The sequence below is a fragment of the Mirounga angustirostris genome, unplaced genomic scaffold, assembly GCF_029215605.1.
Source record: "Mirounga angustirostris isolate CCGP_5_RB_7025 unplaced genomic scaffold, mMirAng1.0.hap1 SCAF_4, whole genome shotgun sequence".
Classification (NCBI taxonomy): Eukaryota; Metazoa; Chordata; class Mammalia; order Carnivora; family Phocidae; genus Mirounga; species Mirounga angustirostris.
In genome coordinates, this window is record NW_026991712.1 from 86729938 (window position 1) to 86750754 (window position 20817).

The 20817-nt window shown below is 40.2% G+C and overlaps 2 protein-coding genes and 1 non-coding gene across 6 annotated transcripts; 2 read left to right on the plus strand and 1 right to left on the minus strand.

Moving 5' to 3' along the window:
* Nucleotides 1-4805: 4805 nt before the first annotated feature.
* Nucleotides 4806-5225, plus strand: SKA2 (spindle and kinetochore associated complex subunit 2). The gene is given in 3 exon segments (XM_064587515.1): nucleotides 4806-5050; nucleotides 5052-5089; nucleotides 5092-5225. Coding segments are annotated over 3 exon segments (417 nt in total).
* Nucleotides 5226-8643: 3418 nt separating this feature from the next.
* CTXND2 (cortexin domain containing 2) lies at nucleotides 8644-19683 on the plus strand. Of its 4 annotated transcripts, none has more exons than XM_054512637.2 (3): nucleotides 8644-8812; nucleotides 18203-18480; nucleotides 19369-19683. In XM_054512637.2, exon 2 carries the CDS (start codon nucleotides 18276-18278, stop codon nucleotides 18441-18443), a length of 168 nt encoding a protein of 55 aa, XP_054368612.1. In that variant the 5' UTR covers nucleotides 8644-8812; nucleotides 18203-18275; the 3' UTR covers nucleotides 18444-18480; nucleotides 19369-19683. The 4 variants fall into 4 exon arrangements, 3 of the variants coding, with proteins under 3 accessions (XP_054368612.1, XP_045751305.1, XP_054368611.1); XR_006794121.3 differs by having other exon boundaries at nucleotides 8645-8812; nucleotides 18203-18584; XM_045895349.3 differs by having other exon boundaries at nucleotides 8645-8812; nucleotides 18203-19683.
* Nucleotides 11881-11983, minus strand: LOC123860616 (U6 spliceosomal RNA). Its single transcript, XR_006794744.1, has one exon. It is a non-coding gene; the product is annotated as a U6 spliceosomal RNA (small nuclear RNA).
* Nucleotides 19684-20817: the final 1134 nt, after the last annotated feature.

The window sequence follows — 20817 nt, forward strand, 5'->3', positions numbered from 1 at the left end:
TAATGTTTTCCAGTGTGAAATGAATGAATTTGTGGATAAAAAAAGATCAAGTTACATCCCTGGTTAAAAAATGGCAGAAGTTCTTTTGTTTTGGTGATTAGCTACAAAGTTAATCACAAATGTTTTGCTTGGAGAAAGTATAACAAGCTATTGGCAAAAATCCCTGATCAAATACCACTTAGAATCATGCATGGTATACAACATGAAAAGGCAATATTAGCCCTGTACTTAATAACAGTGGTCACCACTGATGCACATAATATGAATCATTACACAGCATATATGCAGTACATAAGGAAAAATGCCCAGAAACTTCTGTTTGGTTTATCATTCAAAATTGAAGTTACACTAATTCTAAAAGATATATGCACCTCTATGTTTACTGCAGCAATATTTACAATAGCCAAAATATGGAAGCAACTCAAGTGTCCATCAATAGATGAATGGATAAAGATGTGGTATACAAAGGAATATTACTCACCATAAAAAAGAATGAAATCTTGCCATTTGCAACAACATGGGTGGATCTAGCTAAATGAAATAAGTCAGTCAAAGACAAATACCATGATTTCACTCACATGTGGAATTTAAGAAACAAAACAAATGAACAAAGGGAAAAGACAAACAAACAAACAAACAAACAAAAAACCAGACTCTTAAAATATACAGAACAAACTGATGGTTGCCAGAAGGGAGGTTGGGGTGGGGGGTGGGGGAATGAGTGAAATAGGTGAAGGGAATGAAGAGTACACTTCCTGTGATGATCACTGAGTAATGTATAGAATTGTTGAATCACTATATTGTACACCTGAAATAACACTGTATGTTAATTACAATGGATTTTAAAAATAAATAAAAATTTGTTTAAAAATAAAATAAAAATCACATATATATTTTATACATTGCTATAGTATGATATATGTCATAATAAAGATAAGAAAAAAGAAAATTTTTGGAAGGATGCACAAAAAACCATTACCTATACTTAGTTCTGGGGCAACAAATTGGAGTCTAAATGGGACAAATACTTTCCACTAAAATTTTTTGTAATATTCAAAAAGTAAAAAGCTTATATGTAGGTTGGGAGAATGTTAAGAGAAATAAAAATATTGAAACAGTAAAATAAAATTGAAGTTGCAGAAGAGGAAATTTTCATTCAGAAAAAAAATTCATTTAAAAAAGAATTATTTTGGGGCACCTGGGTGGCTCAGTCGTTAAGCGTCTGCCTTCTGCTCAGATCATGACCCCAGGGTCCTGGGATCGAGCCCCGCGTCTGGATCCCTGCTCCAAGGGAAGCCTGCTTCTCCCTCTCCCACTCCCCCTGCTTGTGTTCCCTCTCTCGCTGTGTCTCTCTCTGTCAAATAAATAAATAAAATCTTTAAAAAAAAAAAAAGAATTATTTTGTGAGTATGAGAAAGTCTGAAAAAGATATCTTGGGATCAGCACTGAAGGAGTTGTAGCCTTGGGTGTAGAAAGGCCATTGCTATAATAAACAAAATGTCAGTCCACTTTCTGTTTTAATCAGAGAACAGTTGGTAGCCAAACAGCATTCCTCCTGATTCTGATAAAGCATAGCAGAAATTAGTACAAACTGTAAATATAGCAAAATAGCAGCCAGTAAGCATAATCTTTTAGAAGAAATAGGGAAATGTTAGAAGACTGCTTTTTCTGCAGTGAAGTAAGGAGATAAGTAATGAGGAAGATGCTCTCACAAATTTTTTAATAAGGACTGGAGTAAAAGATCCCCTTTCGAGGGATGCCTCTGCCTTCTGCTCAGGTCATGATCCCACCGTCCCACATCGGGCTCCTCGCTCAGCAAGGAGCCTGCTTCTCCCTCTGCCTGCCACTCCCCCTGCTGTGCTCTCTCTCTCTTTCTCTCTCTGACAAATAAATAAATAAAATCTTTTTTTAAAAAAGATCCCTTTTCTACTATAAGATAACATTAACAAAAACCTTTTTTTTAAGTAGGTTTATCTGAGCACTGCTTTCATTTATTAACTTGAATTTATTACTTCCAGTTCTAAATGACATGATTTTTTTTGTTTCCAAATGGTTATTTCATCAGTTGTTTGAACATTAAATTTATCCTCCTTTGCAATCCAAAATAGTTACCTGGGGCGCCTGGGTGGCTCAGATGGTTGGGCGTCTGCCTTCGGCTCAGGTCATGATCCCGGGGTCCTGGGATCGAGCCCTGCGTCGGGCTCTCTGCTCCTTGGGAGCCTGCTTCTCCCTCTGCCTCTCTCTCTCTCTGTCTCTCATGAATAAATAAATAAAAATCTTTAAAAAAAAATAGTTACCTGAAGTTTGCTGTGTGTGTGTGTTTACTTTTATAGTTTATTTGTTTTCTAAATTCTTTGGCACAATTTTCTGGGAGTGTTCAGACTGTCATGATACAGGTCAGGAGAGAACTTTCCTTTTGTGCTGCCAATTCTGATAAATGCCATGATTTTTAATCTTAAGAACAAAGTATCAGAATTTTGTAAGAAAACCAGACTATTGTGCAAATGCCTTGACTGCCAAGAATTTATTATTTCCCAACACATGATAATTTTATTTCTTCATCAGAGAAAAAAAATGAATGACATTATTGAACATATTTTAAACCACATCAAAATGTTACAGCTGAATGGGGGAAAAATGCTTTCAGAGCTGAATGTAATCCTTGCAACTGAATACAACGCCTGCTCCCTCCCACATTGAAACATGCAACTTTTGAGGTTGCTGTATGCCCTTTTACATAAGATCTAACAAACTACTGAAAGCCGCCTTCAATTAAAAACTCTCTATAGGGGCACCTGGGTGGCTCAGTTGGTTGAGGGACTGCCTTCAGCTCAGGTCATAATCCTGGGGTCCCTGGAATCCCTGGAGTTCCGGAATCAAATCCCACATCGGGTTCCCTGCTCAGCGGGGAGTCTGCTTCTCCCTCTGACCCTTCTCCCTCTCATGCACTCTCTCTCTCTCTCAAATAAATAAATAAATCTTTAAAAAAAAAAACTCTATAATATTAGGTCCATGTTAGATCCAACTATTCAGAATGATCTGAATGAGTGGTAGCCATCACTCATTGCAGTATCTGACAAACCCACTGTGAATTCAGATTTTCTAATTTTAGTAGAAATGAAAATTAAGAAGTTGATTAAGAAATGACCTAAAAAAAAAAAAAAGAAAAGAAATGACCTATCTTGAGGGGCTTGGGTGGCTCAGTCAGTTGAGCGTCTGCCTTCAGCTCAGGTCATGATCCCAGGATCCTGGATTGAGCCACCATCACTTTGGGCTCCCTGCTGAGCAGGGAGTCTACTTCTCCCTCTCCGTTTGCCCCTCCCCCTCCCCCTGCTCATGCTCTCTCTCTCGCTCTCTCGCTCTCCCTCTCAAATAAATAAAATCTTAAAAACCAGAAGAAATGACCTATTGCACATGTTTTCAGCTTACCAATATTAAAGTTACTATTACTACTATTAATTTTTAAACTATTATAAGTTGTTTCCTTACTGTAATCATGATGGTACGGCAGTTTTTTTAATTATTTAAAATGGTGGTCTGCAGATGCACCAGTTTTAGTGTCTCCAGATAGAGTTGCCAGATTTAGCAAATAAAAATACAAGTTGGCAGGAGGCCTGGGTGGCTCAGTCATCAAATAAATAAAATCTTTAAAAATAAAAAAATAAAAAGTCATCTTTTATCTGTAAACCCCATTCCTGGAGGTTAAAATTTTAAGGAACAGTGATCCAGGTTATTTGGGGGGGGCAGGGGGCAGAGACTAGAAGCAGAAAATCTGCTTAGATAAATACCTACTGTAAAGACCCAGGGGAGCAACTACAAGGATCAGACATAGGTCAATGAAACTGAAAAGATAATGATTGCCATAATACTGTTGTGACAAAATAACAAGGTTTGCCATGGAATTCTATGCATGTGGAGTGAAAGGAAGTTGTGATGTCAAAGAAGGCTTTTGGATGATATCAATATCAGGGACTGGTGATGTGGGAAACAAAGGCAGAAGAAAAATTTCCTTACTGCCTACAGCCCATTGACAAGTCCTTGAAACAGGCAGAGTGACATACTCCTCTAGGAACTCAGCTGCCTCCATGTTAATACTTTGCTGAGGGCAAAAGGCAATCTTAGCCCAACCCCCAAGACCCTGTAAGTCTACTTTAACATATAAAAATTCCTGTGGAAACTTCCTTTATTTCTACCCCCCAAGACATGTTGGCAATCATCCCCCAAGTATATGACCCACCGATATACATCTGAAGGGTCTCATGACTTGGGTTTTACTAGACAGTAATAAATGACTTTTCCCAACAATAGCTAGCCCCCTAAAGGTCCTGGAAACCTTGCTTCCAAAATTCCTTAGAGACTCACGCTATCCCTAACCCCCTTGCAATGTGAAAGGTTATAATGTGCCACTCCTCATGACCCCAGGGCAGCTTTTTCTGCCCACAGATCCTGTCCCCGCGCTTTAATAAAACCACCTTTTGCACCAAAGATGTCTCAAGAATTCTTTCTTGGCCATCATCTTTGAACCCTAATATCTTTTCCTAACTGGAAGTTCAGGTTTGGTTGAAATTTATTTGTTGGATTGGTTGGTGGGAGAGCCAGGTAAAAATGCTTACTAAGCATATGAAATCAGAGGGCATGTGCCCAAAAGAGAGGTTGGGATCTAGACCTAAACTTATGTATCAACCGCAAGAGACTGTGGTTGCAGAAAATGATAGCACCATAGTTAAAAGAGATAAGCAAATGGACACAAAGAATGCTTCATGAAATGCCTGTTTCAGGCTTCTGAGGAATGTCAACTATTCAAGATGGAGGCAGAGGTCAATAAGATGGAACTCATGTTCCAGAAAGCTGACTCTGATCTGGATTACATTCAGTACAGACTAGAAAATGAAATCAAGACTAATCATCCTGATTCAGCAGGCAAGAAAAATCTAGTTACACTCTTAAAGGAATTGTTAGCAATTAAGTCTCAATATCAAGCTTTGCATGCACGCTTTAAACCAATCGCTGTCAAGCAGAAAGAGACTAAGAGCTGAGTTTATGCTACTGTTCTTAATGACCATGATACAAAAACTACAAAAGCAAACAGACCCGGGGCATCACCATGGACTAAAGAAGAGAAAACTGCAGCAGAGCAATTAAAATCTCACATGTCAGACTTACGAAGAAATGGACTTGCAAAAGAGAACTCTCATGGAGAAGAGAACCATTCCAGAAAAATTTAGGAAGGTGTCTTGTTAGCCCTTGGTGACTAGAGGTGGGGGGATGGTGAAGGAGAAGGAGATTTGGCTGAGTGACTAGATATTTGATGCCTTTCACAAGAGAGGGGAGTACAAGAAGGGCAGATATTAATAAAGTTCAACCAAAAGGATGAAAAGGGAACAAAGAGATTTTAAAAACATATGCACACATGTAGTTTTATAATTTCAGGCAAGGAAGTTTCTTAACACTATTTTGCATCTGTTTTTCTATAATTGGGATAACATAGATGTCCTGGCCTATTGTAAAAGAATATTTATGTACTATCAGTCAGTCAAATGTGAATGGATGTGCTTTGGAAATTAAAGGACGGAAAGGAAAAAGAAAGAAAGAGAGAGAGAAGTACCTGTTTCAGATGATGGAAGAAGGAAAGGGCAATCTGGAAAGAGCAGGGCAATGGAAGCCAAAGGAATTTCAAGATAAAAGAGTTCGGGCAGCAGCACTACATCTTCAGACATTAGGAGCAAATCTAAGGAGAGTAGAGAGTAGGAGACTAGATGGAGTGGAAACCATGGTTCAGGTGAGTGAGAAGTGTATAGAAAGTGAGTAAATATAGACAGATAGTTAGCACACAACCTCTTTTCAAGAAATGTGGCAATGAAGAAAAAGTAATCAAATGGTACCTGGGATGGGGGATAGAATGGGGTGGTAATAGAAAAATATGTCTACAGACTGAACTTGTAAAAAGGGGCAAATTAAAGATGAAGACAATATATGTGCCCAAGAAAACAAGTAAGATTGGTGCTGGGGGAGACAAAGAGACAGGTTAGGGCTGTGTGTGGAAGTATTAGTCTCAGAAAGACCAAGACACCTTTTTACAGAAAATGTGCAGACATTTTGAAGTGGAAGAAAGAGAAGTTGGCAACTCATGTGCAGTGGCTTTGATTCTCAAAGAGTAATAATAAGGTCAAACTGCTGAGAACAAGAGGTAGAGATCGTGTTGGTTCTAGCTATAGAGCTGTGGGTAATTTGGGAAAGTGTATGACTAAAATTGTATAAACAGACAGTTTAATGCACTGAGACCCCAAAGTGAGAAGGTATAAAGTTCATGACACTATGGAGCATTGTTATTACTTCCTCTGCCGACACTCAGAAGCTGGAGGAAAGGAAATAAACAGAGAAATTTATCCAGAACTGGAGTACACTGATTGACAAATTAGATCTGTCTCTTGGGATGGAAGATTCTAAAGCTGCAGAAGATGAGAGGGAAACGAGAAGCTAGAAGGAGGTTATTGGGCTGAGAAGAAAGGTTGAATTCTGGAAGCTGTTGTTGACAGAGCAGCTTCAAAAGTGAGGGAGCGGGAGTGGTAAAGGATAGGAAATGAGAACATGTATCACAAAAAATTATAAGTAGAAATATATTGTTAGGACGTCTGGGTGGCTCAGTTGGTTAAGTGTCTGCCTTCAGCTCAGGTCATGATCCCAGGGTCCTGGGATTGAGCCCCATATTGGGCTCCCTGCTCAGTGGGGAGTCTGCTTCTTCCTCTCCCTCTGCCCCTCCCCCTGCTTGTGCTCTCTCTCTCTCTCTCTCAAATAAATAAATAAAATCTTGTTTTAAAATAATAAATAAATAAATAAATAAATAAGAGATGAATAGCCCCATGAAAAGAAGGGAAAGGATAGGTAGAGGAAATCTGAAAAACATGTACAAATAATAAAAATTCAAATACCATACCATTTAGGGAAATGCAAGTTTTTAAAAACTGAGATGTTATTTTAGCTGGACAAATATTTCAAAGACTGAAAGTAACCTATATTGGTGGCACTATGAAAAAAAAGGCAATTTCATATCTATTTTGCACATTGCAATAACCTTTTTAGTGTGTAATTTGGCAGTACCTATTAAAATTCTAAATGTTTATATCCTACAACTCAGCATTTATATTTTTAATATTTTGAGGAATTTATCTCACAAAAACATTTCCACAAATGCTCAGAGAAATATGTGCAAGGATATCCATTGCAATGTTTGTATACTATTAAGAAATTTGAAACAACCCAAATGCCCACTAATAGTGAAAATAAATCAGGGATATGTATGTAATGGAGTACTTGCATACTCAGCAGCCATTACAATGAATGAAGTGGATCTAAAGGTATTAGAATGGGGGGGGTGCCTGGGTGGCTCAGTCGTTAAGCGTCTGCCTTTGGCTCAGGTCATGATCTCAGGGTCCTGGGATCCAGCCCCACATCAGGCTCCCTGCTCTGCGGGAAGCCTGCTTCTCCCTCTCCCACTCCCCCTGCTTGTGTTCCTGCTCTCGCTATCTCTCTCTGTCAAATAAATAAAATCTTTAAAAATATATATTCTGTATATTTATAAAGCACATGTACATACAGACAGAAAAGGGTGTGTGCACACACGGACACACATATGTCCTACAGAATTTTTTTTTTTTTAATCACATAAAACCTTAGAGGAGGGGCACCTGGGTGGCTCAGTAGGTTAAGCATCTGCCTTCAGCTGGGGTCATGATCTCGGGGTCCTGGGATGGAGCCCTTCTTGGGCTCCCTGCTCAGTGGGGAGTCTGCTTCTTCTTCTCACTCTCCCTCTGTGCTCTCCCAATCTCTCTGTCTCTCAAATAAATAAATAAAATCTTTTAAAAAAAACGAAAACAAAAACCTTAGAGGAAATGATAGTAAGTTTTGCATTCAAGGTATATGTGAGCACGTATAATACCTAATACTAAGTGAAAGAGTTTTGACTTTTCTGATTCAAATGTTCTAAGTAAATTCTTTTTGAGGAAAAGAGATTTTATTTATTTTTTTAAAAGATTTTATTTATTTATCTGAGAGAGAGAGAATGGGAGAGAGCACATGAGAGGGGGGAGGGTCAGAGGGAGAAGCAGACTCCCTGCCGAGCAGGGAGCCCGATGCGGGACTCGATCCAGGGACTCGATCCAGGGACTCCAGGATCCTGACCTGAGCCGAAGGCAGTTGCTTAACCAACTGAGCCACCCAGGCGCCCGAGGAAAAGAGATTTTAGAACCTCACTGATCTTGTTGACAAACAGTTCTCAAATTTGAGCATACATCACAGTCCCCTAGAGGGGCTGGTTAAAGCACAGATAAGGACACCTCCAAAGCTTCAGATTCATTAAGGCAGGGATAGAGGTCCAAGAATTAGCATTTCTAACAATTTTCCGTATGATGCCACTAATCCAGAGAACCATTGCATAGACCAAAAAGCTGGCTCCTGACCCATCTTCTACCACTCATGTGATCCACTTACATGGTATTACTTGAGCTATTAACCTTGGCTGCCCCAGCATTGGCAGAGCTGTGGAAATATTCTTCTCCTGACCTGGGCTCCAATTTAATCTAGCGGGATCATTTTCTCACTCACTATGGGAGTGTCTGAAACTTGATCCTGTTTTAGTTGAACTATTCATGAAGCTTCTGAGTTCAGCCTAGGAGTGGGGAAGGGACAGAGCTACCACCACTTTCCTTTTTGTAAGCGTGGGTTGATAAAAAGGGGAGAGGTTGCCAAGAGATGTGCTTGAGCAGGAGGAGACTGCCCTGCCAACAGCCAGCCTTGGGTATCACTCTCTCAAAAGGTAAATAACTGTCCGTATTGTCTTTCTGGTAAAGTTTTTTTTTTTTTAAGATTTTATTTATTTATTCATGAGAGACAGAGAGAGAGAGAGAGGCAGAGGGAGAAGCAGGCTCCCAAGGAGCAGGGAGCCTGATGTGGGACTTGATCCCAGGACCCTGGGATCATGACCTGAGCTGAAGGCAGACGCTTAACCATCTGAGCCACCCAGGCGCCCCTCTGGTAAAGTTTTTATGGGAATAATTCCATAGCACTTCTCTACAAGCTTGGGAAGTACTTAGGGAAATGACTGAGGGAAGTAAAGAATTTTTCTTTCCTTAGAGCTTTTCTGGAAAAGTGAAACTTTAAGTAAGGGGAACAGTGTTGTTTTGAGGCAAACCAGGGAAACCTCTGTTGGTCCCATTGCCTAGAGGATGTCTTTGATTTTAGGGATTATAGGAAGAGAGTTTCATTTTTCTATTTCCTCACCATCACCTCTCCCTTTAGAGTAAACTTATGGCCAGGAGAGAAGAGCTGGGCCTTTTTAAGTGGTTTTTGTTGTTGTCCTGTTTTTTTTTTTTTGTCTATTTGTCTTTAAGAAATATAGGGCCACAGATGGGAAAAATGAAGTGATTTGGGAAGGGAACACGGGAAAGGAAGAGGGGATTGATCTTTCTGGGAAGTGTTAAGTGAAAGCGAACTAACTTCTGCTGCAGATTTATAAATGCTGTTATTCTGTTTCCTACTTTAGCAGTATCAGATTTTACATAAACCAATAGATTCATGCCCCACCTCTTTTTCCCTATTCTAGTCCTAAGCAGTACTCCTGTTCATCTCAAACAAAACAAGAACCTTTTTTAAAAGATTTTATTTATGTATTTGTCAGAAAGAGAGAAAGCATAAGGAGAGGGGAGGGGAGGGCGGCAGGCAGAGGGAGAAGCAGGCTCCCTGCTGAGCAAGGAGCCCAACGCAGGGCTCCATCCCAGATCCCTGGGATCATGACCTGAGCTGAAGGCAAACGCCTAACCAACTGAGCCACCCAGGCGTCCCCAAAACAGGAATCTTAAGAACCACTAAAAAAATTCTAGGGGACGTCTTTGCTTTGGAAAACAGATTTTAGAATTACCATGGTATCTGTCACTTGAATCTGTCAAGAAAAGTGATTTTGCCTAAGAGGTCTTAGAAGAAAGGAAACTGAATATCCAAGGCTCCAATAATTTGTGATTTTTTTTTTCCATTCTAAAAAACTTTTTACCTAATTTTGTATTCAAAATCTTGCATTCTTTTTCTGAAAGAGAGGCCTCCAACTTGTGTAAACTTTCAGGATCTATAAAACCTAGATCTGATCCCTGCATATGAAAATAAGAGCCAAGAACATAAATAACATGACATACTTGGAACCAAAACATCAGTCTTCTTCTTTTCTTTCCCTTTTTCAGTAAGGATGTATTTTACTTTTTGAGGTGGAAAGAGGAAAGATACCAGCCTAGCAGTAGCAAAATTAGCTTATCGGAATTTGGCAGCTATGAGTGAGAAGTTTAAATCAGTAAACGAGAGACCTTTCATTCAAAGTTCAGGAATTCAGATTTAATTAGATAAGGAGAAGGAGAATCACAGATGACTTGATGTTTTCCAATTTCCAGATACTGAAGGTTTTCGTATCTCTGCAGCATTTGAGGCTGTTGGCAATACCCCTCCTTGAAATTCTCTCATCTGTTCATTTTCATGACTCTACACTCTTCAGGTTTTCCTACTTATACCTATTCCATCTGTGGTTTATTGAACTCTTTCCTCCGACATAAAAGCAGGCATTCCCTTGTTTCAAATTCTCCTTTGGCCATCTCATATATTTCCATGATTTCAACTACCCTGAACTTAGGTGACTCAGCTCTAAAGATCTTGCTTTTCTTTACCCTAAACTTCAGTCCCACGTTTCTGCCTCCTGAACATATCATACCAGTACCTTCAAATTCAACCTACTCAAACTGGATTCATCATAGTCCCTTAAAATATCTGCCAATTCCTAAAATAAATAGTTCTATGAATGGCAACATTTTTCTTTCAGCCATCCAAAGTCAAACCCCAGGATTTTCTTTATCATTTCCTTCTTCCTCCCACTATATGTTCATTTAATTTATAAATCATGTCAAATCCTCTTTCACATCCATCCCTTCCTTTTTGTTACTATGTCATCCTAGTTTATACTTTTGTTGCCTCTTACCAAGACTGCTGCAACTCCTTCTAATTGTTTTTCACCCTATGGTGTCTATTTCCTGTCTCCAATATCTCTTACATACTGTTGCCAGTTACCTTCGTAAAGTATGGCTTTGATTACTTACCTTCCTTCAGCAAGCATGAATTGTGTATGCTTAATATGCCGGGCACGGATATAGATATTAATTCATTTATGTAGGTATACTAAACACCTACAATGTGCCAGCCCTGCCTAGGCACTGAAGCTATGTCACTAATGGGACACAGACCTAACGCTTAGAGCTTACATTCCAGTTAGAGTCAGTGGGATGCACAGTAAGATAGGGCCGCTGCTCTTATTTATCTGCTCAAAATCCTTCAATGTCCCCCCATTTGAATAAAACTCAATTCCTTTTTTTAAAAAAATTTTATTTATTTATTTGACAGACAGAGAGCACAAGCAGGGGGAGTGGCAGGCAGAGGGAGAGGGAGAAGCAGGTCCCCCGCAGAGCAGGGAGCCCGACATGGGGCTCGATCCCGGGACCCTGGGACCATGACCGGAGCAGAAGGCAGATGCCTAACTGACTGAGTCACCCAAGCACCCCAAATTCTTTTTTTTTTTAAGATTTTATTTATTTATTTGAGAGAGAGAGAGCGAATGAGAGAGAAAGAGAGAGAGCATGAGTGGGGTGAGGGGCAGAGGGAGAAGCAGACTCCCAGCTGAGCAGGGAGCCTGATCAGCACTTGATCCTGGGACTCCAGAATCATGACCTGAGCTGAAGGCAGACGCTTAACCGACTGAGCCACCCAGATGTCCCTAAAATTCAAGTTCTTTATGCTGAATTTCAAAGCTCATTATGATTTTTTTCTTCCAAGTTTTAATTTAAATTCCAGTTAGTTAAAAATATGGAATGATTCATGAATTTGTGTGTCATCTTTGTGCAAGGGCCATGCTAATCTTCTCTGTATCATTCCAATTTTAGCACAAGGCTCATTATGATCTTATCTCAAGCAATAGAAGTATAGTACTAGATGAATAATCTTGGGTTTACGTGGGTCTTCTATTCTATATTGGGCACCACGTTTTAAAGGGGATGTAGACACACTAGATTCTTTTCAATGGAAAAAGACTAGAATGATAGAAAGATCATATCCTCTGAGAAATGATTAAATTATGAAATGATTGAAGAAATGAGTCAACAAGTACTTGATAGCAATCTTCACATTCTGAAAATCTTGTGTAGGAAAAGATATGTGTTACCCTATTTGGTCCTAAGTTAAAAGTGGAGCAGTGAGTGCTAAGGAGACAAATTTCGCTTAATGTGAAGAACTACTTTTAATATTGTAGCATTATTTACAATAGCCAAGAATGGAAGCAACCCAAGTGTTGGATGGATAAAGAAGATGTGTGTGTATACACACACACACACACACACACACGTATAATCAAATATTACTCAGCCATAAAGAATAATGAAATCTTGCCATTTGCAACAATATGGATAGACCTAGAGGATATTATGCAGAGTGGATAAGTCAGAGAAAGACAAATACCATATGATTTCACTTACATATGGGATCTAAAAAACAAAACAAACAAAAAGCAGAAACAGACCCATAAATACAAAAATAAACTGGTGGTTGCCAGAGGGAAGGGAGGTGAGGGGATGGGCAAAATGGGTGAAGGGGAGTGGGAGGTCCAAGCTTCCAGTTATGGAATGAATAAGTCATGGGGATGAAAGGAACAGCACAGGGAATATAGTCAATGGTATTATAATAGTGTTGTATGGTGACAGATGGCAGCTACAATTGTGGTGAGCATAGCATACATATAGAATTGTTGAATCACTACATTGTATACCTAAAACTAATAACATTGTGTGTCAACTATATTTCAATTAAAAAAAAAAGAAAAACTAAGTACTTTTAAAGAATGAGACACCTTGGAAGATAGTCACTTCTGACCCCTGAAGCCCCCAAGGAACTCACCCAAGTAGTTAAAGCAGGGACTTTGCAGGAATGATTAGAAGGCTAATGCCACAACATGACTTTCAAGGGTTCCTTCCAACTATGAGATTCTATGATTTTATACCTTTCACTTTCATGCATTGTGAGCTCTACCATACTGAATTAAGCAGCATTTCCCCAAAAGTTCTCATGCTTCTTTGACTCCATCACTCTTCCTTCATTTAAGTGTTCTTTCTTTATTCCAGACTGAGCTCAGCCATCACTTTTAGAAAGATTTCTATGACTAATACTACCCCATCTGAGTTTGTTCATCAGACAAGGGTCATACTGTCCATTCTCTACACCCACGAGAAGCAGAGTGTTCCTTCTGACACTGGTTTCCACATCAACAAACATTTCTTACTCAGTGCAAGCACTATGTTAATCTATGCTGTGAGAAGTTTAAAAAATCAAAACATTTATATTTTTGCCCTCTAGAAGCTGTTGGGGAGCAAGAAATCCTGTCCCCTTGAAGGTCCTTCTAGCTGGATTAAGAATCAAATTGACATGAGACAGATTAACAGGACAAAATCAAATTTAATAGATGTATGTAGGGGACTCCCCATAGACATGGAAATTCCAAAGGCAGGCAAGATGAGATATTTATCTCATTCTGAACTAAAGAGAAGGGGGTAGGGGTCTGGGATTTCAGAGGAAAGGAATGCACTTCAGAGGGTAGTAAGAAGAGCAGATGACCCTTATTTGGGGAAAGACCCCCAATTTAGATTTTTCTGTGTGGTTAAGAGAGAGACAAAAGTTTCTCTTGAGCCCACAGGATCTCAAGTGCCTTCAGCTCTGAATGATCCACTTGCCAGAGTGACACATTGCAGGGGGGGGGGGGGGGGGAGAGCTGTCCTGAATCCCTTCAAAGCTCATATTTACGGAAGAATATCAGGTTAGTTATTGTCTCGTGCATCCTCCACATTCCTGCCAGTCTGATATTTCTAAACCAAATATCTAATGGTATAATTTCCATGTTTAAAAGCTTTCCAATGGCTCCCCACTGATTGTAAAGTTGAGTCCAGAGTCTTTAATGGACCATATAAGGACCCTGATGAACTGGCCTAGGCCATGGCTCCTGCCTGTTCTCTGATAGAATACATTCTCAATACTTACTGAACACTTACTGTTTCTCAAACATACTATATTGTCCTCCCTGAAGCCCTTGTGTTTGTACTTGAAATATCTTCTCCAGTTTCTCCTCTTTCTCGCTTTTATCTGCCTGGTAAACTCCACTCATTCTCAGGCCGCAGTTCAGTTCATGTATTTGCCTCTTCAGTAAAACCTTCCTTGAGTCTTCCCTTTGGGTTCCTTCTCCACTTTTACCAGCAGATTGCTATGGGATTATTTGTTTTCATTCAGGAAGTACATATTTTTGTTTATTTTTCTCTGCAACTTAATATAAAATCAAGACAGTTTACATGGTATAAAAATCATACCTAGAAACCTGTGATAAGAGAATAAATGAAAGAAAATCAAATAAAGATGCAAGTCTCTTGAAATGCAATAATTAAAAGAAGTTGAAAAATCAATGAAATATGCAGGCTGTAAGGGGACTAGTGAGATATGTAGATGCCAGGGTTAAATAATAAGATCTTTTTGAGAAAGTGTAGTAATGAATAAAGGGAAGATATGTGCTGGCATCAATAATGAGATATTAAAGAGATATATCCAGGGGCGCCTGGGTGGCTCAGGCCTTAAGCCTCTGCCTTCGGCTCAGGTCATGATCCCAGGGTCCTGGGATCAAGTCCTGCATTGGGCTCCCTGCTCAGCGGGGAGCCTCCTTCTCCCTCTGCCTGCCACTCCCCCTGCTTGTGCCCCCTCTCTCTCTAACAAATAAATAAATAAAATCTTTAAAAAAAAAAAAAAGAAATATATCCAGAAAGTGGCATCTGAGATGTACAGAAATGGATAAAGCCAGAAGCGGGTATTAAAATTGCAATGAAATTGGTTTTCTCATTACAACGCAGTTATCATCAAGTACGTATTAAACACCTAGTATGTCCTATTCCAGTTACAAAAATTCAAGAGAAGAGCTTTAGCCTAACTTCTACCTACCCCAGACCATTGAACTGTGGCAGCCAGCATGGTGGGGCATGTCAGAATATGGCAGCTTCCACAGTAGCCATATGGATGGACAGGAGAGGAAGTGTGGGGCAGACGATTTCAGAGAGATCCACTACTTTCTGTTTTGAAACCTAACCACTTTATACCTATGTCATAGTTATGTGGCTATGTCTTATCTCCCATACCAGACTATAAGCTTCCTAAAGTCAGAAACCAGACCTTATGTATCGTGTTATGCCTATAGGACCTAGTTTTTGTATTGTACTTATTAAATGGTAAATGGTGCGTCCAAATTAAATTTAAAGTTGATAGAGTTCAAATAATATTAAAGGAAGAGCTCTTTGTAATCTCCATTTCCCAAATCACACAAGTATGTATGTAAAATAAAATGACAACAGCAACTATAAAGGAGTATTTATTGTCTCCCTTGGGACTCAGGTTTCAGTGAGCCCCGGGGAGGTGGGTCAAACAACATTGCCTCACAGACACAGTATTAGCAGAATCCTTCCTCAGCTCAGACCCTGCCAGACCCAGGAACCCAGACTGCCTTTTCACTTAGGGTGAATTTTTCATCAAGAAAAGGGAGATTGTTTCTGTTGCTTGCAAACAAGAATCTTGACGAATAGAAACGTATTCTTTCTTCCTCTGGAATTGGGGAGGAGAGACTGTGAAGAGGGGATATGAGGGGTCTGGATTTGTTGGAGCCATTCTTGCTACCATAGGGAAGTCGGCCTGTGTAGAAAATCAGCATAGAAGACAGGTGGGACTGCGAAAAATCATAGACATAGAAAGTCAGAACCCTGATAACACCTTCAATCTCTGGATCCAATGATACCTAAAGTTAGCCTTATTCTGGACGTCAGCCTCCTAAGTTAATAAATTCCACATATTGTTTACTATCACTTAAGTGGACTTTTCTGTTACTTGCAACCAAATGCATCCTACCTGATACCTTTTCATTCTGCCTTTGAGAAGGAATCCTTGGGATGCCTGGGTGGCTCAGTTGGTTAAGCAGCTGCCTTCAGCTCATGTCAGGATTCCAGGGTCCTGGGATCGAGTCCCACATTGGGCTCCTTGCTCAGTGGGGAGCCTGCTTCTCCCTCTGCCTGCAGCTCCCCCTGCTTGTGCTCTTTCTGTCTCTCTGACAAATAAATAAATAAAATCTTTTTTTTTTGAGATTTTATTTATTTGACAGAGAGAGACACAGTGAGAGAGGCAACACAAGCAGGGGGAGTGGGAGAGGGAGAAGCAGGCTTCCCGCGGAGCAGGGAGCCCGATGCGGGGCTCAATCCCAGGACCCTGGGACCATGGCCTGAGCCGAAGGCAGACGCCTAACAACTGAGCCACCCAGGCGTCCAATAAATAAAATCTTTTTTAAAATGTTTTTTAAAAAAGGAATCCTTTGCTAGATTCTGTAGTAGGCTTTTAACTGCTATTCGATTTCTCTTCTTTCTTTCCTACTTGAACTCCTTATAAATTATTTAAAACCTTAGTGTCTTCATTTGCTTACTGCCCTTTCCTGCTTAATCCACTAAAGTCTGGAGTCCTTCTTTGCCACTTTGCTGACACTACTTTCTTTTAGATCACCAATACGCTTCTGTCTTAATTCAAATGCCACATTCTCAAAGTCCTTCATTCATTCAGCAAACATTTTTTACATGCCCACTTTAGCAAAGTGTAGTGCTACATCCATTCATTGAACATATATTTATTGAACAGCCAATACAACCCAAACTTTTAGGATAAAAAAACGAACAAATTAGATACGGTCTCTACTCTCATGTCAGATTACTATATTACCAGAGAAGACAGACTGAAGTAATTATAGTAAAGTATAGTGAATGTTACTGGAATATCTCCCTGGGAAATTAACTTTTAAGCTAAAGCCTAAAAGTTGAATATAGAAGATGGGAAATAATAAATAGAGAATGTTAATGAAAAGGCTCAGACACAAAGGAGGATCATGCAAAACTCATAGAATTGTGAGAAGTCCAGCATTACTGGGTAAAAGTACAAGGGAGAGAGTGAGTGGCAGGCAAAAAACAAGGTTGCCGGGGCATCTGGGTGGCTCAATCTGTTAAGCATCTGCCTTCGGCTCAGGTCATGATCCCAGGGTTCTGGGATTGAGTCCCGCATCGGGCTCCCTGCTCAGGGAGGAGCCTGCTTCTCCCCCTGCTTGTACTCTTGCTCATTCTCCCACGCTCTCTCTCTGGCAAATAAATAAATAAAATCTTTTAAAAAAATCAATTGACAGTAGGTATATGAGTTTATTTCTAGACTCCTAATTCTATTCACTGATCCATATGCCTATCCTTATGCTAGTGCCACACTGTCTTAATAACTGTAAATTTGTAGTGAGTTTTGAAGTTGGGAAGTGGGAGTACTCTGATTTTGTCCTTTTCAGTGTTGTTTTGGTGAACTAAGTTTTAATAACCAAAATCGATCCTTTCTGAGCTATACTTGATTTTTCATTAAGAGATGGGAATGATAGCACAGTTAAACGTAGTGATTAGAAAAAATAAAAATAATTTTGTTTACATAGTCTTTATGTTAAGACTCCAGAACAAATTATTTACAATAAGTACTCAGAATTTGAAAAAATCATAGAGAGGGATTTGGACTTAACACAGAATTGGGATGTTTAAGGCAGTTGTACCTGGATCTTACAGGGCCAGGAAGCCCCAGTTGATTTCTGAGTTAAACATGTTTGCTCATGTTTTGCTTTGGAGTAATTTTCCAGCAATTTTATGCTTTATGTGTGTATATATTTTGAAAGTCACCCATACTAACTTTACCAGTTTCATAGTGCTTCTTGAATAAATCTTGCTGTTCTGTTTTTGTTTTTCTAAACCTTCTTTGGTTTTGACATAATGTTATTAAGAAAACACACACATACAGGGGCACCTGGGTGGCTCAGTCGTTAAGCGTCTGCCTTCGGCTCAGGTCATGATCCCAGGGTCCTGGGATCGAGCCCCGCATCGGGCTCCCTGCTCGGTGGGAAGCCTGCTTCTCCCTCTCCCACTCCCCTTGCTTGTGTTCCCTCTCTCGCTGTCTCTCTCTCTCTGTCGAATAAATAAATAAATAAATAAAAGAAAACACACACATACACATAAAAACCAATAAACTTGTCTTATCCTCTTTTGTCTAGGAACATGACAAACCTGAAGACATACCTGAGGAGGTAGCTACAGCTGAACAAGGGTAAAGAGGCGTGTGTTCCCATGGATGATTCAAGCCTGTCCAGCGGTGTTGACGTAGACAAAGGCTTTGCCATTGCCTTTGTTGTTCTTCTATTTCTGTTCCTAATTGTGATGATTTTTCGCTGTGCCAAGTTGGTGAAGAATCCCTATGAGGCCAGCTCCCCAACCACAGAACCATCTCTGAGCTGAACTATGAGAAAGCCTGATAGACTCCCCCTCAGAGGAGGTTTGAAATCTGCTATACAGATACTTATGACCCACACTTTATATTATTTAGCCTCTCTATGTGTCAGCCTTCTCATTCTTGCATTCCACAATAGGCACATGAGGGTGAGTTGAGAATAATAAAAAGGATAAAACACGAGCCAGTTTATATTGTTCCTACTCAGGGAAATGGTTACAAAATGGGACCAAGACAGGTAGAACTCATTGATTAAAATAAGGCCATGGGTTTCAATTCTCCAGTATCAAATGTCCTTAAGGTAAGATAGTTGGACATAACTGTATGATGTAATGTAATATAATGATGCTTGGTGAGGCCCACCTAAAGCTAGAACTCTTAGAGGCAGTCTTAGGAGATCCCTTTAGTTGTGCAAATATAAGGCCAGCAGGAACCAATTGTCCTATGATAAGAGTCTAACAGGACCTTTTTTAAAAAAAAATTTTTTTTTAATTTACTCCTTTATTTGAGAGAGAGCTGGGTGAGGGGAAGCAGAAGGGGAGAGAGAAAGAATCCCAAGCAGACTTTGTGCTGAGCACAGAGACCCACTCTGGGCTCAGGCTCCACAAGGGGCTCAATTCCATAACCCTGAGATCATGATCCCAGCCAAAACCAAGAGTCCGAGGCCCAACCAACTGATCCACCCAGGCGCCCCTAACAGGACCTTTTCAGTGTATGTGGTTTTGTAAAATCTGCTGCCATTCTCAAGTGGGCAGAGCTCTGTGATAGAGGGGGAGTCATTTGCCTTTAGTGAATCCCTCAATCTTTTTCACTGCACAATTCCTTTGTAAAATAACATCTAGTAGATTGAAAAGGGGCCTTCAAAAGATATGTCCATGTCCTCACCCTTGAAATGTATGAATGTGACCTTATTTGGTAAACGGATCTTTACAGATATAAGAAGGATCTCAAGATAAAGTCATCCTGGATTATCTGGGTGAGCCCTAAGTCCAATGACAAATGTCTTTTATAAAAGACAGTAGAGAAGATACAGAGAGACAGGAAAAGGCCATGTGAAGACAGAGGCAGAGATTGGAGTCATGCAACCACAAACTAAAGGACCCTTGGCTGGAACCACCAGACGCTGGAGGAAGCAAGGAAAAATTCTCCTCAGAGCCTTTGGAGGGAGCTCAGCCCTGCCAACACCTTGATTTTAGATTGCTAGCCTCTAGAACTGTAAGGGAATAAATTTCTGTTGTTTTAAGCCAATGAGTCTGTGGTAATTCATTACGGCAATCATGGGAAACTCATATATAATACACAGTGATGATGGTAGTGGTTAACATCATCATCCCAGGGATCATTTAAGAGAAAAGGAAAGGAAATCATAATCTGTTCTCTCCAAAGTCTTAAGTTAGGGAAATTTGGTAGAGTAGACTATGGCCAACTGGCAGGAAAGTCCATAAGAGAATGCACTGGAAGGAAAGAGGGCAGCTAGGCCACTGACCAAGGCCCAACACAGGTTTGGCTGAAGAGGATTGAGTCTGGCACAGCAAGTGATAGGGATAGTGATTGTAAAAGCTCTCAGGCTCAGCCATGCTGGCCAAATGTCCTGGGCAACAGTGACCTAACATGTGGACGTGAACTAAAAGAGCCATAACCTTGGAATCTAAGTGTGGGGCATCACTTGTGCTTGTGCAGGGACTTGGACCAGCATGCAGTCATATCAGAGGACACACATTTTCATGGACCATGCTGAACCAGGCTTTAACAGCAATACCAAATGTTATGGAGACATAAACCTATCCATGCATTGTTAGCAGAGACTTGATAATTGTCTCTGTTTCTGACTCCTGGAAACAGGACTGCCCCCTCTTTAGCCTGAGTAAGTCCCCAGGGTTATTTGAAAATGGAGGCAGGGGAACCAAAGCTTTGCAATGGGGTGCCAGATTTTGCCTTCACCAGAACTCTGTTCTGGTGCTATATTGGTTAAACTAAGGAAAGAAAGAGAGCAAGAGAGAGGGAGAGAGATGATTTGTACACTGTTTTGATAAAAAGAAATTCAGGACAAGGTGCAGGTCAGGGTCAGAGGAAAGCAGATTAAGATTGATGTCTGTACTGGAAGACTCCCATGTATTCCCTCCAGGAACTCAGATAGGGAGAACTCACCTTTCCCCTACCCCCTAAAATAAAATGCAAGCAAACACATGATTAATGAGAGCATCAGTATGCAGCCACTAGAGAGTCACAGGTTTGACTTTCTCTTTTTTTTTTTTTTTAAGATTTTATTTATTTATTTGAGAGAGAGCACATGAGAGGGAGGAGGGTCAGAGGGAGAAGCAGACTCCCCGCCGAGCAGGGAGCCCGATGTGGGACTCGATCCCGGGACTCCAGGATCATGAC

Bases quoted from the DNA above. Each gene is read 5' to 3' on its own strand.
- CTXND2 (XM_054512637.2), top strand. From the start codon at position 18,276: ATGGATGATTCAAGCCTGTCCAGCGGTGTTGACGTAGACAAAGGCTTT.